The sequence below is a fragment of the Hylobates moloch genome, unplaced genomic scaffold (assembly GCF_009828535.3).
Source record: "Hylobates moloch isolate HMO894 unplaced genomic scaffold, HMol_V3 SCAFFOLD_1, whole genome shotgun sequence".
Lineage (NCBI taxonomy): Eukaryota > Metazoa > Chordata > Mammalia > Primates > Hylobatidae > Hylobates > Hylobates moloch.
This window is the reverse complement of record NW_026652276.1, coordinates 216067230-216083055: the sequence shown is the minus strand read 5'-3', so window position 1 is coordinate 216083055 and position 15826 is coordinate 216067230. Positions and strand designations below refer to the sequence as shown.

The 15826-nt window shown below is 37.1% G+C and overlaps 2 protein-coding genes across 11 annotated transcripts in view; one reads left to right on the top strand and one right to left on the bottom strand.

The window, feature by feature from the left end:
* The window catches only part of AGBL3 (AGBL carboxypeptidase 3), a 146430-nt gene that overhangs the window by 28033 nt on the left and 102571 nt on the right, over positions 1 to 15826 (bottom strand). The window contains exon 16 of one of the 10 annotated variants that reach the window (XM_058426918.1): positions 9940 to 9988. The exons of the other annotated variants lie outside the window; for them this stretch is intronic. Within the exon in view, the coding sequence (XP_058282901.1) occupies positions 9940 to 9988 (49 nt within the window). The remainder of the gene's footprint in view (positions 1 to 9939; positions 9989 to 15826) is intronic. 10 annotated transcript variants of the gene reach the window in all.
* The window catches only part of CYREN (cell cycle regulator of NHEJ), a 171882-nt gene that overhangs the window by 65145 nt on the left and 90911 nt on the right, over positions 1 to 15826 (top strand). The window lies entirely within an intron of this gene.

Below are 15826 nucleotides of genomic sequence, written 5' to 3'. Positions count from 1 at the left end.
AAAAATCCGAGGTGACGAGGGACTGGAGCGGACCCCCAGCATACTGCAGCAGCCATACAGAAAGTGGGCAGACTGTTATGTGGGCCCTGATCCTGTATCTCTTCACTAGGCATGTTCTCCCAGCCTGAGTCTTTAGCCACTCCTTGCTGGGGCTATCGAGCCAATAGCAGCTCTACAACTGCCTGGGATAGAGCTCTCCGTGGGAGAGGTGGGTTGTCATCTTTGCTGTCTTGCAGCCCTCACCAGTGCTGCCTCCAGGCCCTAGAGAGAATTCTGGCAGTTTGATGGCCCAAGTGTGTTAGGTCCTTCAAATGACTGCATTAGTTCTCCAACAAGGGTTCTTAACCTGAGTTGGCTGAAATGACAGAAATAGAATTCGGAATATGGATAGGAAAGATCATCAAGATTCAGGAGAATGGCAAAACCCAATCCAAGGAAACTAAGAATCACAATAAAATGGATAAACGGGCTGACAAACAAGATAGGCAGTATAAAAAAGAACTTAACTGATCTCACAGAGCTATAAAACACACTACAAGAATTTCACAACACAATCCTAAGTATTAACAGCAGAATAGACCAAGCTGAGGAAAGAATCTTGGAGCTTGAAGACTGGCTCTCTGAATTAAGACGGCCAGATAAAAATAAAGAGAACTAAGAATAAAAAGGAATGAACCAAACCTCTGAGAAACATGCATTATGTAAAGAGGCCAAATTTACAAATCATTTGCATCCCTGAAAGGGACAGGGAAAAAGCAAAACATTTCAGGATAGTGTCCATGAAAACTTCCCCAACTTTGCTAGAGAGGCCATCAGTCAAATCCAGAAAATACAGGAAACCCCTGCAAGATTCTACACAAGAAGATCATTCCCAAGACATATAAACATCAGATTTTCCAAGGTAGAAATGAAATACTATTAAAGGCAGGTAGAGAGAAAGGGCAGGTCATCTACAAAGGGAACCCCATCAGCTGACCTCTCAGCAGAAACCCTACAAGCCAGAAGAGATTGGGGGCCTATCTTCAACATTCTTAAAGAAAAAAATTTTGAACCCAGAATTCCACATCCAGTCAAACTAAGCTTCCTCAATGAAGGAGAAATAAGATCCATTTTAGATAAGCAAATGCTGAGGGAGTTCATTACCACCAGACCCACCTTACAAGAGATCTTGAAAGGAGCACTAAATATGGAAAGGAAAGACCAATACCAGCCAAAACGCTTAAGTACATAGACCAGTGACACTATAAAGCAATCACACAAGCCAGCCAGCATAATAAACAGCTAATAACACAATGACAGGATCAAATCCACACATATCAATACTAACCTTGAATGTAAATGGGCTAAATGCCCCCATTTAAAAGGCATAGAGTGGCAAGCTGGATAAAAAAAGCAAAATCTAATGGTATGCTATCTTCTAGAGAACCATCTCACATGCAGTGACACACATAGGCTCAAAATAAAGGGATGGAGAAAAATCTACCAAGTAAATGGAAATCAGAAAAAAGCAGGGGTTGCAATCCTAATTTCAGACAAAAAAGACTTTAAACCAACAAAGATCAAAAAAAAAAAAAAGATAAAGACATTACATAATGGTAAAGGGTTCAATTCAACATGAAGACCTATTATCCTAAATATATACGTACCCAACACAGGAGCACCCCGATTCATAAAGCAAGTTCCTAGAGACCTACAATGAGACTTAGATTCCCACACAAAATAGTGGGAGACTTCAACACTCCACTGACAGTATTAGATCACCAAGGCAGAAAATTCACAAAGATATTCAGGATGTGAATTCAATATTGTACCAAATAGATCTGAAAGACGTCTACAGAACTCTCCATCCTAAATCAACAGAATATACATTCTTCTCATTGCCATATGGTACATACTCTAAAATTGACTACACAATCAGACATAAAACAATCCTCAGGAAATGCATAAGAACTGAAATCATAACCAACACACTCTTAGATCACAGCACAATAAAAATAGAAATCAAGATTTAAAAAATTTGCTCAAAACCTTGCAATTACAGGGAAACTAAACAACATGCTCCTGAAAGACTTTTGGGTAAATAATGAAGTTAAGGCAGAAATCAAGAAGCTCTTTTTAATTAACGAGAACAAAGATATAACATACCAGAATCTCTGGGACACAGCTAAGGCAGTGTTAAGAGAGAAATTTATATCACTAAATGCCCATATCAGAAAGTTAGGAAGATCTCAAATTAACAACCTAACCTCACAACTAAAATAACTAGAGAAGCAGGGGCAAACCACTTTCAAAGCTAGCAGAAGACATGAAACAACCCAAATCAGAGCTGAAGTGGAGGAGACTGAGACATGAAAAAACCATTCAAAAGATCGATTAATCCAAGAGTTGGCTTTTTGAAAAAAAAATCAATAATATAGATAGGTTGGTAGCTAGACTAATAAAGAAGAAAAGAGAGAAGATCCAAAGAATCACAATAAGGAATGACGAAGGGGATGTTACCACTAACCCCACAGAAAAACAATACTCAGAGACTACTATGAACATCTCTATGCACACAAACTAGAAAACCTAGAAGAGATGGATAAATTCCTGGATATATACACCCTCCCAAGACCGAACCAGGAAGAAATCGATTCCCTGAACAGTTCAATAATGACCTCTGAAATAAAATCAGTAATAAATAGCTTATCATTCAAAAAATCCCAGGACAAGACAGATTCACAGCTGAATTCTATCAGATGTACAACGACGAGCTGGTACCATTCCTACTGAAAGTATTTCAAAAAGCTGAGGAAGAGGGACTCCTCCCCAACTCATTCTATGAGGCCAGCATTATCCTGATACCAAAACCTGGCAGATCCACAGCAATAAAAGAAAACTTCAGGCCAATATCCTTGATGAACATTGATGCAAAAATCCTCAACAAAATACTTGCAAACCAAATCCAGCAGCACATCAAAAAGCTAATCCACCATGATCCTGGGATGCAAGTTTGGTTCAACATATGCAAATCAAGAAATGTGATTCATCACAGAAATAAAGACAAAACCACGTGATTATCTCAATAGATGCAGAAAAGGCTTTTGATAAAATTCAACATTCCTCCATGTTAAAAACTCTCAATAAACTAGTATTGAAGGAACATACCTAAAAAGATCTATGACATACCCACAGCCAACATCGTACTGTGGGCAAAAGCGGGAAGCATTCCCCTTAAATACTGGCACAAGACAAGGATGCCCTCTCTCACCACTCCTATTCAACATAGTATTGGAAGACCTGGCCAGAGCAATCAGGCAAGAGAAAGAAATAAAGAGCATCCAAATAGGAAGAACGGAAGTCAGACTATGCCTGTTTGCAGACAACATGATTCTAGAAAACCTCAGTCTTGGCCCAAAAGCTCCTTCAGCTGACAAACAACTTCAGGAAGTTTCAGGATACAAAATCTATGTACAAAAATCACTGGCATTCCTATATACCAACAACAGCCTAACCGAGAGCCAAATCAGGAACACAATCCCATTCATAATAGCCACAAAAAGAATAAAATGCCTAGGAATATTGGTAACTAGGGAGGTGAAAGATCTCTACAATGAAAATTACAAAACACTGCTCAAAGAAATCAGAAGTGACATAAACAAATGGAACATTCCATGCTCATGGGTCAGAAGAATCAATGTCATTAAAATTGTCATATTGTCCAAAGCAATTTACAGATTCAATGCTATTCCTATCAAACTACCAATGACATTCTTCACAGAACCAGAAAAAATTATTGTAAAATTCATATGGAAACAAACAAACAAAAGCCCAAATAGCAAAGGCAATCCTAAGCAAAAAGAACAAAGCTGGAGGCATCACGTTACCTGACTTCAAACTATATTATAGGGCTATAGTAACCAAAACAGCATGGTACTGTACAAAAACAGACACGTAGACCAATGAAACCAAATAGAGAGCCCAGAAATAAGGCTGCACACCTACAACCATCTGATCTTCTACAAATCTGACAAAAACAAGCAATGGGGAAAGATTCCCTATTCAATAACAGGTGCTGGGATAACTGGCTAGCCATATACAGAAGATTGAAACTGGACCCCTACCTTACACCATAGACAAAAATCAACTCAAGATGGATTAAAAACTTGAATGTAGGTTGGGCACGGTGGCTCATGCCTGTAATCCCAGCATTTTGGGAGACTGAGGCGGGCGGATCACCTGAGGTCAGGAGTTCAATACCAGCCTGGCCAACATGGTGAAACTCCATCTCCACTAAAAATGCAAAAATTAGCCAGACGTGGTGGTGGGCGCCTGTAATCCCAGCTACTGGGGAGGCTGAGGCAAGAGAATCGCTTGAATCTGGGAGGTAGAGGTTGCAGTGAGCCAAGATTACACCACTGCACTCCAGCCTGGGTGACAGAGCAAGACTCCATCTCAAAAAAAAAAAAAAAAAAAAAAAAAAAAAAAACACTTGAATATAAAACCCAAAACTATAAAAACCCTGGAAGACAACCTAGGCAATACTATTCTGCACATAGGAACTGGCAAAAATTTCATGACAAAGACACCGAAAGCAATCACAACAAAAGCAAAAATTGACAAATGAGATCTAAACTTAAGAGCTTCTGCACAGCAAAAGAAACTATCAACAGAGTAAACAGGCAGCCTACAGAGTGGGGAGAAAATATTTGCATCTGACAAAGGTCTAAATATCCAGCATCTATAAAGAACTTAAACAAATGTACAAGAAAAAAAAACCAAACAACCCCATTAAAAAGTGGGCAAAGGATATGAACACTTTTCAAAAGAAGACATACATGTGGCCAAAAAGCATATGAAATGAAGCTCAATATCACTGATCATTAAAGAAATGCAAATCAAAACCACAATGAGATACCATCTCACAGCAGTCAGAATGACTATTATTAAAAAGTCAAAAAATAACAAATGCTGGCAAGGTTGCAGAAAAAAGGGAATCTTATACACTGTTGGTAGGAGTGTAGATTAGTTCAACCATTATAGAAAGCAGTATGGCGATTCCTTAAGGAGCTCAAAACAGAATTACCATTCAACCTGGTAATTCTATTACTGGGTATATATCCAAAGCAATATAAATCATTTTATCATAAAAATACATGCATATGTATGTTCACTGCAACTCTATTCACAATAGCAAAGACATGGAATCAACCTAGATGCGTATCAATGGTGGACTGAATAAAGAAAATGTGGTACACATACACCATGGAATACTATGTAGCCATGAAAAGAATGAGATCATGTCCTATGCAGGAACATGGACGGAGGTGGAGGCCATTATCCTTAGCAAACTAGCACAGGAACAGGAAACCAAATATCACATGTTATCACTTATAAGTGGGAGCCAAATTATGAGAACACATGGACACAAAGAGGGGAACAACAGACACTGGGGCCTACTTGAGGGTGAAGGGCAGGAGGAGGGAGAGGATCAGAAAAAGTATCTGTTGGGTACTGGGGTGATGAAATAATCTGTACAGCAAACACCCATGACATAACTTTACCTATATAACAAACCTGCACATGTACCCCAAACTTAAAAGTTTAAAAATAAAATAATACCATTATGAACATCCTAACATTAAAAAAAAAAGCAGTTGAAGCAGTTGAAGAAAATTGCAACACAAGGAATGGAGAAAATGTGATAGAGACGTGGATGAGGTTGCAAGAGCTGAAATGTAACCATATTCCTTAAATTTGGAATTGAGCTAATGTAGATTCTCAATCTGCCTGGCTATGCTTATTTATACCTGTCCAGATTCCAGCTTTCAGTGAGATATGATGTGACCACAGATATCTAATTATTCCCCTCTCAGTCTCCTACTGAGATGGAATGTGAAAAAGAGGAAACTGACTACCATAAGAAAACAGTAGGGATTATGGGTTTCCATATGTCAGAAACTTGAAGGCCTTTCTGTTAAATACAATGCAGAGGGATCAGATAAAACTCCTGTAGGCTGATTTTTGAAAATCTTTCCTAAGAAAAAAGCATGCATATTAAGAAAATAAAGAAACACCAGAAATATTCTATAAACATACTCTAACTCATATGCGTGAGAGTTTGATTCAAGAACAGATTATTGACAGTTGTGACAGTATATTTTTGGACTTCGTTTAAAACATTTTCTATATTCCCCAGTATAGACAGACTAGTATAAGGAACTCTCTCTTAAACCTATCACTCAGCTTCAATAATTTGATTTTTTTTTTTGCTGCAGTGATTAATATCTAGAATCCACCAAGAGCATTAGAAGAAATGATTATAGACAGCTAATATAAGCAGAAAATCTATGCAGGTGAAGCATGTTCCAAAGAAAGAGAAATAATTCCTGGAATGCCATGACTTACTTCCAGGTGCGGATGGTCTGGCTAAGTAGAAGAGTGGATTCTGCCGGAGTCTTGTGTTTGTGTTTACCAAGTTCAAAGAAGAAATGACATAGGTATAAAACGAGGCCTTTATTGGTTGTACATTTGGTAAATTTTTTCCAATATGTCCCATGCATTTTAATTTTCTTAACAGCGTCTTTTAAAGAGAATGATTTTGATGAAGTTCATTAACCAAGTTTTTCTTTTATTATTGGTGTTTATGAGTACTATTTGAGTAGCCTTTTCTTATTCCAAAACCACAAAGATTCTCTCCCCCGCTTTTTCCTATAAGTTTTTATAATTTTAGCTTTGATATTTAGATCTGTGATCCATTTTGAGTTAATTTTTTTGCTATGGTGTAAGACAAGGGTTAGGGTTAATTTTTATATGAATATTTAAGAGCCAAATAGATGATCATTTTATGATCTGGAGATGGGATATGGGGTAAAACCTTCCAAGCATTAGAGCAATGAAAACAAAAAAACCCACAAGAGAGAGGACCAAAGTTCTCTCATACTGAAAGTACTCTTGGTGAAAATTTAAGCCTTCATGAAATGGTCTACTGGCTTATCATAGCCACATAATACTGAGAACATAAGTAAGTGTGGTGCATATTTTGAGATGCATTTTTTCAATGCTTTGGATTATGTCAATGGAGTATAAAATTTTATTGGCCAATTATTCCATATTGTTATCTTTGATATTATTAACACTTTTTAAGAATTAATGAATAGAATGACTGTTTTTTATAAAACACTTTAAGGAAGGTAAACTAAAAATGTCAATTCATTCCAGAAACAGAAGAAAATATTATAAGTATAATTTCCATGGTAGTCCAATTTTTAGACCTAATGAAGAAACTTTATGTTCCATTGAAGGTCAGCAGATAATATTTAAGTAATCACAGATTTGGGGCAGGTGAATTTAACTTTAGCCTTACTTACTATAATTTAAACGAACATGAATTACCATTGTATTAGTCTGTTTTTATGCTGCTGATAAAGACGTACTCCAGACTGGGTAATTTATAAAGGAAAAGAGGTTTAATGGAATCATGATTCTATGTGGCTGGGGAGGCCTCACGATCATGGTGGAAGGCAAAAGGCATGTCTTACATGGAAGCAGGCAAGAGAGAATGAGAGCAAAGCGAAAGGGGAAACCCCTTATAAAACCAATGGATCTCGTAAGACTTATTTACTATCATGAGGACAGTGTGGGGGACACCGCCTCCATGATTCAATTATCTCTCACGGGGTCCCTCCCACAACATGTGAGAATTATTGGAGCTACAATTCAAGATGAGATTTGGGTGGGGACACAGGCAAACCATATCAACCATGATGGAATCAAGGCTGGGCCAATCTTTTCTGCCCTTCTATAGCACACTTCAGTATAGAAATATCCCAAGACAGAAACTATGAACTATATTAGTCTTCAATTAGTTAAGGGCCACTCTAAAGAGTGATGAAGTAAAAGATGGTTTTCAACTGAAAACCCCATGTCTAGGAAGCAGAAGTTACCAGAATGTCTTTTTATTTTCTTGGTGGGTAGTGGTGAGGATGAAAGGCAGCAAGTAACAGGAAGCTATTAGGAATACAGCAATTAAGTTTTTTTTAAAGGCTGTATTAAACTGAAATAATTTCATTCTATATTCAACTCATATACAAATTAAGTAAAGTAAGTATTTTTCAGACAGGACTAAAATAGCTATCGATCTCATCTTTTTACAAAAGTAGTTCCCATAATCCAAGTTTCATAGGATATGTTGATGATATAGTGAAAACGATCTTTGTATGTATGAAAATCTTAAACAATAAAAACAAATAACAACCTTCTGTTGGTATCCTTGTCTTCTTAGTCCAAGTAGAAGTTTGTTTGCCCATAGGAGACTTCAAGGATGTCACTTTGAAACAGTTTCCATACAAATCAGTTCCCTTGAGGGGAATTTTTTTCCTGGATTGGCCTCTCACTGATTTCTAAAAAATGTTTGTGTTGGTCTTTGCTATGACTCCGAGTCATACTTTGGGAGATGAAAAAAAACTGGGTCCTCTGATTTCATTGTCAACAGTAAACTATTCATGTAAGAGTAATGTAATAGCCATGTTATATTTGCATATTACACCTCAGGGTATGCAAAGTCTTTTAATACATTATCATACTTGGCGCTCTGATCAGTCTCATGATGTAGGCAGGATGGCCAATGTTATTCCCATGTTACATAAGGGGAATCAGAGAGGTTAAGCTATTTGCTCAAGATCACATAACTAGTAAGGGGCAGAGGTGGGTCTAGCATTCACATCTTCTAACTCCAGTACTTTTTCTATTACCTTCTTTTGTCTTGATATATCATTTGATTTCTTTCCGTAAGACATGATAATACATTTTTAAAAATTAAGTCAGTTTAAAATAATCAATTCTAGGTCCAAGTGAAAGTAGGCCCAAAGATGCTTTACATGTTGGTCTCTTACCTAAATTTCTATATTTCTGGGACAAGAGAGTCTACATCTTTCATCAGAACCCATTTTATTTAACAGAAACTAAGTTCTTAGAAGAGAAGCCAGGAAGGAAGAAAGGATATACCATGGTCTCTCTGTTGTACAAATCTAGTTGGTTCTCAAATACTTACCTATGGTTACCTATTCCACCATCCAGACAGTTGTTTATATTATGCCTAAGTAAGGGGAAACTTGCCAAGGGTGATAGAGATATAATAATTACTGGTTTAGACAAAACTATAAAGTTTGTCTGTTATATTTGACTTCTCATTCTCTTCTTTCTCCAGTTTTTAGTTATTAGTTTTATCCCCCCATGACCAGTGTGCTCCAGTTGCTACAATGGATAGTAAAACATCTGATTGTCATTCATTCTAAAGTGCTAGATAATTATCTTATGCCACCAGTGTTTCTTTTTAAAAAGAGAAACTCGCCAGCTGGGTGCAGTGGCTCACGCCTGTAATCCCAGCTCTTTGGGAAGCCGAGGTGGGCAGATCACGAGGTCAGGAGATGGAGACCATCCTGGTTAACACGGTGAAACCCCATCTCTACTAAAAATACAAAAATTAGCCAGGTATGGTGGCGGGCGCCTGTAGTTCCAGCTACTCGGGAGGCTGAGGCAGGAGAATGGCGTGAACCTGGGAGGCAGAGCTTGCAGTGAGCTGAGATCGTGCCACTGCACTCCAACCTGGGCGACAGACCGAGACTCCATCTAAAAAAAAAAAAAAAAAAAAGAGAAACTCAGACAATACAATGCTAAATGCACAGAAATAAATATCTAACTAGATTTTAAGGCATCTATTGGGGTAGTCTGGGGATAGCGAAATCTTCTCAGAACCTGCTAAAACACATCTTGTGGGGCACTATGTATAAAACTGACCTAGTCACAGATACTATGTAGAATATGAGGAGACGTCTGATTAGCAATTGTTATCCAAAAAGTCACTTTTACCTGTTGCTTTAATTCAAAATCAAAATCTTATAAGACAGAGGAAAAGGTGTAAGGTAGTCAGGTAGAAGAAATCAAGTACAGTTCTCCTACCTCAAATACTTTTTTAGAAGCCAAGAAGGGGCTCGTTCAGGTATTTTCACTAAAAAAGAGAATATACCATAAAATATCTGAAGTTAGGTTTTAAAAACCAATAAAACTTAATTTTTAGCTTTCTTGACAATTACTTAATCCATGTATTTAATGGCTAGTTTAATTGAGCTTATCTTCAGTTAACCTACCATTGTTTCATTCAGACACAAAATATATGCATACATATTTCCCCTGGAAGCCTTTAAATTAAACTGTTTCAAGAGAACAGCAAACAATATAAATACCTAACCTATCTAATAAGTGTTAAACATTTCAGAACTGAATTTATCTATGTTAGGATCTATGAAAGACAGTGACAGGTACACTAAGGTGACCAACATTTTTAGAGAGCCAATCTAGGACACAGATATACCAGACCAAAAAAATAGTCTAATATATAATAATTACATACACATATTATTTTAAAATGAAATATGAAAATAAATGTTTAACATTTTTATTATTCTGTATTATTTGCTTTGCTGTTACATACAGGTGATTAGGCAAAACAACAACAGGACTAGTTAACAGTGGCAGTTAGTAGTAATAGTAGAATAGATTAATAGTATGTGTGAGAAAAGTAATATTTTTATAATGTTTCTCTCCTCTGATACAGATTTTAGCTCTTTAGTGGATATTTAAGTTTTATATGTCATATTATTATTGTATATTCTTAGGTTATAGATAAGACCTTTTAAAAGATCAATGTAAATATTTATTAAAAACTAACAATGACATATTTCTTAGTGTCCCATGATAAAGTAGGATATTTTTGCTTTTCCTGTTTCTTTTTCCAATAATACTTCTCTGAACTGCCTGCAGCCTTTGAGATATCTTTCTTTGATGTAGTGATTAAACAGTATATTCTCACTTGAATGCCAAATTCCCTTTGACTTTCAGATCTGCTCTTATCAAGCCCACATTACACTGCTCCTGGTATCATTCCAATGCAATGACATCAAGTTAGATATCCTGTCAACAAAAATGTTTTCAGCATGGAATACAGTTGGCATTGTTTGTGTGGGCTCCACATCCGTGGATTTAACCAACTGAGGATGGAAAATATTTAGGAAAAAAATGCATCTGTACCAAACACGTGCAGACTTTTTTCCTTGTCATCATTCCCTAAACAATACAGTCTTACAACTTTTTACATAGCATTCACATTGTGTCAGGTATTATAAGTAATCTAGAGATGATTTAAAGCATACTGGAGGATATGCATAGGTTATATGCAAACACTATGCCATTTTACAGCAGGACTTGAGCATATGCAGATTTTGGTATCTGTAGGAGATCCTGGAACCAATCTTCCATGATACCAAGGGATGACTGTATTTATACTTTACTTATTAGCAACGGTGGGTATTTAGACTTGTAGGAATTGGTTTCCAGCTTTTCCAAACTGTCCACTCACTTTGTATCTATAGACCTATTTTGGTAGACTAGCTGTTTGTCATTTAGGCCCTTTGCATCTATAAATTCGTCATGTAGGGTCTCCATATCTAAAATATCCTGTTTATAGATTATATAAAGCACATTGAATGTCATTATAAGTTAAACTTCTCTTTCTCAGGGAAAATGTTTTTAAAGCACTGAGGTAATCTGAACTTAAACTGAGCATAGATTACAAATAAATTATAATTTTAGTACTGTGTAACTTGTGTGCTCCTTTCTGGTGACATATTTTTGAGTTCTGAGTCAGTCTTATTTCCTCCCAAATGTCATTTTTTACCATACATGTCTTTGTCACAACCTACATATAATATGAAATAACTCAGGTACATGTCTAAGGAGGATATCTTCTTCCATTTCCATAAAGTCAGAAGTCTCATTCAGTGCTTCTGTATGATTTCAGGAAATTAAAAAGTGACCCCAAACTTTTATTACAAAAGCCTCAATGTCACAGGCTAGCAAATCATACCCTTCACAGTACAACGTGTGGAAGACATTTAGTGGGTAAGATCTTTTCATTTTCTTTGATAAGAAGTTCACAGACTGAATGAAACATGCCAAAATTTACATTTTCACTGCCAATAATGCAGATTGATGAGCAAAGTCTAGTTAGTATTTGGACAAAATATTAGCTAGCAATATTTGGTTTTATGTTTTCTTTGGTTTCATTAAAATATTCATAGAAATCAAGATTATTTGAAACCTCACTTTTCAAATCAAAGTACCTAAAAGCCATGGGGATTTTTTCTTTTGTTGCCATGATTCAGTGTATCACTTGATACACTGTAGAAAACATTATTGTTGGTAAGATCTGACAAAATGAGCTCTACCCTTTAAGAGGCCAATACATCTCTTACAAAATTTTCCCTTTGTTGACCGATGGGATATTTTAGTCGTAACCTTTGAACCAGGAAATGTAATTTTACTTTGTTTCATCAAGCAATCAAGGGAATGAATGATGTGATAAGCATTCATTTGTTGATGTGATAAGCATTCATTTGTGTGGTATGCCCAAGCGAATTCACCAGCTATTATGTTCAACTGAGCATTGGTATCTTCTTGGGTCATAAAAACACTTTCAATTGATTTAGAAGTACTTGCTTGTCTCTTCCAGGACTCCTGAGATTCAGTCTTCATATGTGCTTTCACATCCTTTCCTTTATGATGCACAATCCCAGATTCTGTTCTGCATATTTTGTCGTATGCTCTATTTTGGGTATCTTCCTAGTTGTATATGTTCTTCCACCAGTCATTAAAAGAATAGCCAAATATGTCCTTCCTTCTTTCCTTCCTTCCTTTCTTTCTTTCTTCTTTCTTTCTTTCTTTCTTTCTTTCTTTCTTTCTTTCTTTCTTTCTTTCTTTCTTTCTTTCTTTCTTTCTTTCTTCCCTCTTTTTCTTTTTTGATGATGTTCTATTTTGGGTATCTTCCTAGTTGTATATGTTCTTCCACCAGTCATTAAAAGAATAGCCATATATATCTCTCTTTCTTTCTTTCCTTCCTTCCTCCCTCCCTCCCTTCCTTCTCTCTCTCTCTTTCTTCCTTTCTTCCTTTCTTTCTTTCTTTCTCTTTCTTTCTTTCTTTCTCTTTCTTTCTTTCTCTCTCTCTCTTTCTTTCTTTCCTCTTTTTCTTTTTTGGTGACGTTTGGGCCATGCTGGCATTGGTATTATACTCATTCTCTTTTCATTGTCTGAACTCTTAGGAAACATGATCCCAATATTCACAACACTGAAATTAAGTTAGTGCTATCTCAATGTAAGCAAAACAGTTAACTCACAGGTAAAGTCAAAGATTAATTTTTTTTGAGAGAGAGAGATAGAGTCTGTCTCTGTCACCCAGGCTGGAGTGCAGTGGCACGATCTCAGCTCACTGCAACCTCCGCCTCCCAGGTTCAAGCAATTCTCCTGCCTCAGTTTCTACTCTCCTCCCTCAGTGGGACTACAGGCATGTGCTACTACACCTAGCTGATTTTTGTAGTTTTAGTAGAGATAGGGTTTCACCATGTTGGCCAGGCTGATCTTGAACTCCTGACCTCAGGTGATCTGCCTGCCTCAGCCTCCCAAAGTGCTGGGATTACAGGCGTGAGCCACCGTGTCCTGTCCAAAGATTAATTGTTAGCACTCCAGATTGCAACACACTTAAGTTGCACTTCAGTCCCCCCGTCTACTCAGAGTGATGCTCCCCTGGATGATTCATTATTGTGAGCAGCAAAAATCACGGTTGCCAACATCAGCAGTCAAGGGGAAAAAAAGTGACAGTGACTTTGAATGGTGGATAATCTATGATGTATCCAATTAGCACGAAAAACAGTGTTGCTTCCGTTTTCTATTTTGGGGAACTGAAAGCAAAGATAACATATGGCTTTTGTATTTTCTTGCCTTTTAAAATGCTTTAAAATCTTTTGTTGGTCACAGGACAGTGGGTAACAAAAACTGAAGTGAATAGGCCTTTACTATGGGGTTTTATATTAATCTGACAAGGAATTGGACTGTTTAATGTTTGCTGTAGCCACTGGTATTAAAGGCTTGGAATTCCTCTAGGATATTTGTTTTTGTCTCTCCTGTTGTCTTTAGGATTTCCGAAGAACGACTTATCAGATAGAATCTTTCTTTCTTGCTGCTTTATCAGCTGTAAACCACTGTTATTATACTGGAGTCATGTTGGTGTGGTGGTAAGGTATGGGGGAGAGGAAGTATCCTATAAACTTATTTTTAAATCTCAGTCTAAGTGGGCCTGTGTTCCTGGGCTGTGACCTTAGTAAGGGTTTCTTAGCTTTTCTTCCTCCAACCCTCCAGTGAGACAGGAAGACTAGAGGAGGCTGGAGGTGCAGAAATATCCCTCCTTGAAAATAGGATAAGGTTCTGGTAAAGTCTGTTCACCTTGTGAACTTAGCAGAGTTCCAGGCTTAACATCAGTGACTCTATCTTGGGCTACTGACTCCATGTTGAACTGCTGATGAACTGTGAGACCAACAAGGGAACTATGAAAACCAAGTTCCTTTGCAAACATCTGTGCTCTCAACAATACAAGGAAACTGATCCCAGTCTTCAAGGGATTCTGTATATAGTTTTTCCTTGCCAACTGATGCAAATGCACCATTCTACTAATGATTAAAGCCTTCTTTGTTTGGTAAACCAATGAAAAATCTGACAAACAACTTATGTAATCTGAATAAATTCCTATAAATGTAAGGCCTCTTGCTCCTCTTGGGTGGTATGGTCTCTGACTACTACCCAGGTTGCAATTCCTATTCTGAATAAATGCTTCATTTGTCTCTAACCTATTGATTTTCTCCTTTTAGTGTTAACACCCTAAGAGAGTAGGCCCTTGTTACGGAGAATGCTCTGGGTGTATTTCACAGTGTTTACTCTTCTTCTCCCCTTTCCAGAGCAACTAAGAGGTCTTTCTTGGCTCTGTGAGTACCTGGTGGGATTCCTGAAGATAAGTCCACGAAAATGAAGCTCCATACAAGACTGTGGCCACCAGGAGTTTCTCACTTTCAAGCTAGTGTGCACTCAGCCTCTGGCAATTTGTTAAAATCACTGTTTAAGTGTTCCTACCAGTTTATGATTCTAGCAGCTTCTGCTTCAGACAAGCAGATCTCAGCAGTGACTCCCTAGATTCATCTGTCTCTTCAGATTTCAGGGTGGTGGTTTACTTGTCAGCCTCAGTTCTCTGATGGATCCAATAAGTTGCTGATTTTTAGTTTGTTGAGCTTTTTTTTTTGTTGTTGTAAGGACAGGAATGTTGACTTTCAAGCATTATTCATGTTGGAGCTAAAACGAGAAGGCCCCTTACTATCTGTTTAAATAGTAAGTCTATATTTTCTTCTAAGAGTAGTTTTAAACTCCTACATTTGTTTCTATGATCCATTTTCTATTATTTTTAGTGTATGGTATAAGGAACAGGGCCAACTTCATTCTTTTGCATGTGGATATCCAGTTTTCCCAGTACCATTTGCTGAAAAGACTATTTTTTTCCCCATCCAATTGTCCTGGCATCTTTGTTGAAAAATCAATTGAAATATATATAAAGGTTTATTTACATATTTTCAATCCTATTTCATTTATCTATATGTTTACCCTTAGGCCAGTACGACACAGTCTCGATTACTGTAGCTTGGTAGTCAGTTTTGAAATCAGGAATCCTCAAACATTGTTCTTTATCAAAATTGCTTTGGTTATTCTGGGTGCCTTGCATTTCCGTATAAATTTCAGATTTGGTTTGTTAGTTTCTGCACAAAAGGTAGCTGACATTTTGATAGGGATTGCACTGAATCTGTCAATTTGAGGAGTATTGCCATCTAGCAATATTAAATCTTCTGATCCGTGACCAGAGTTATCTTGCCATTTATTTAGAGCTTCTTTAATATAGCTCAACTGTGTTTTTTGTAGT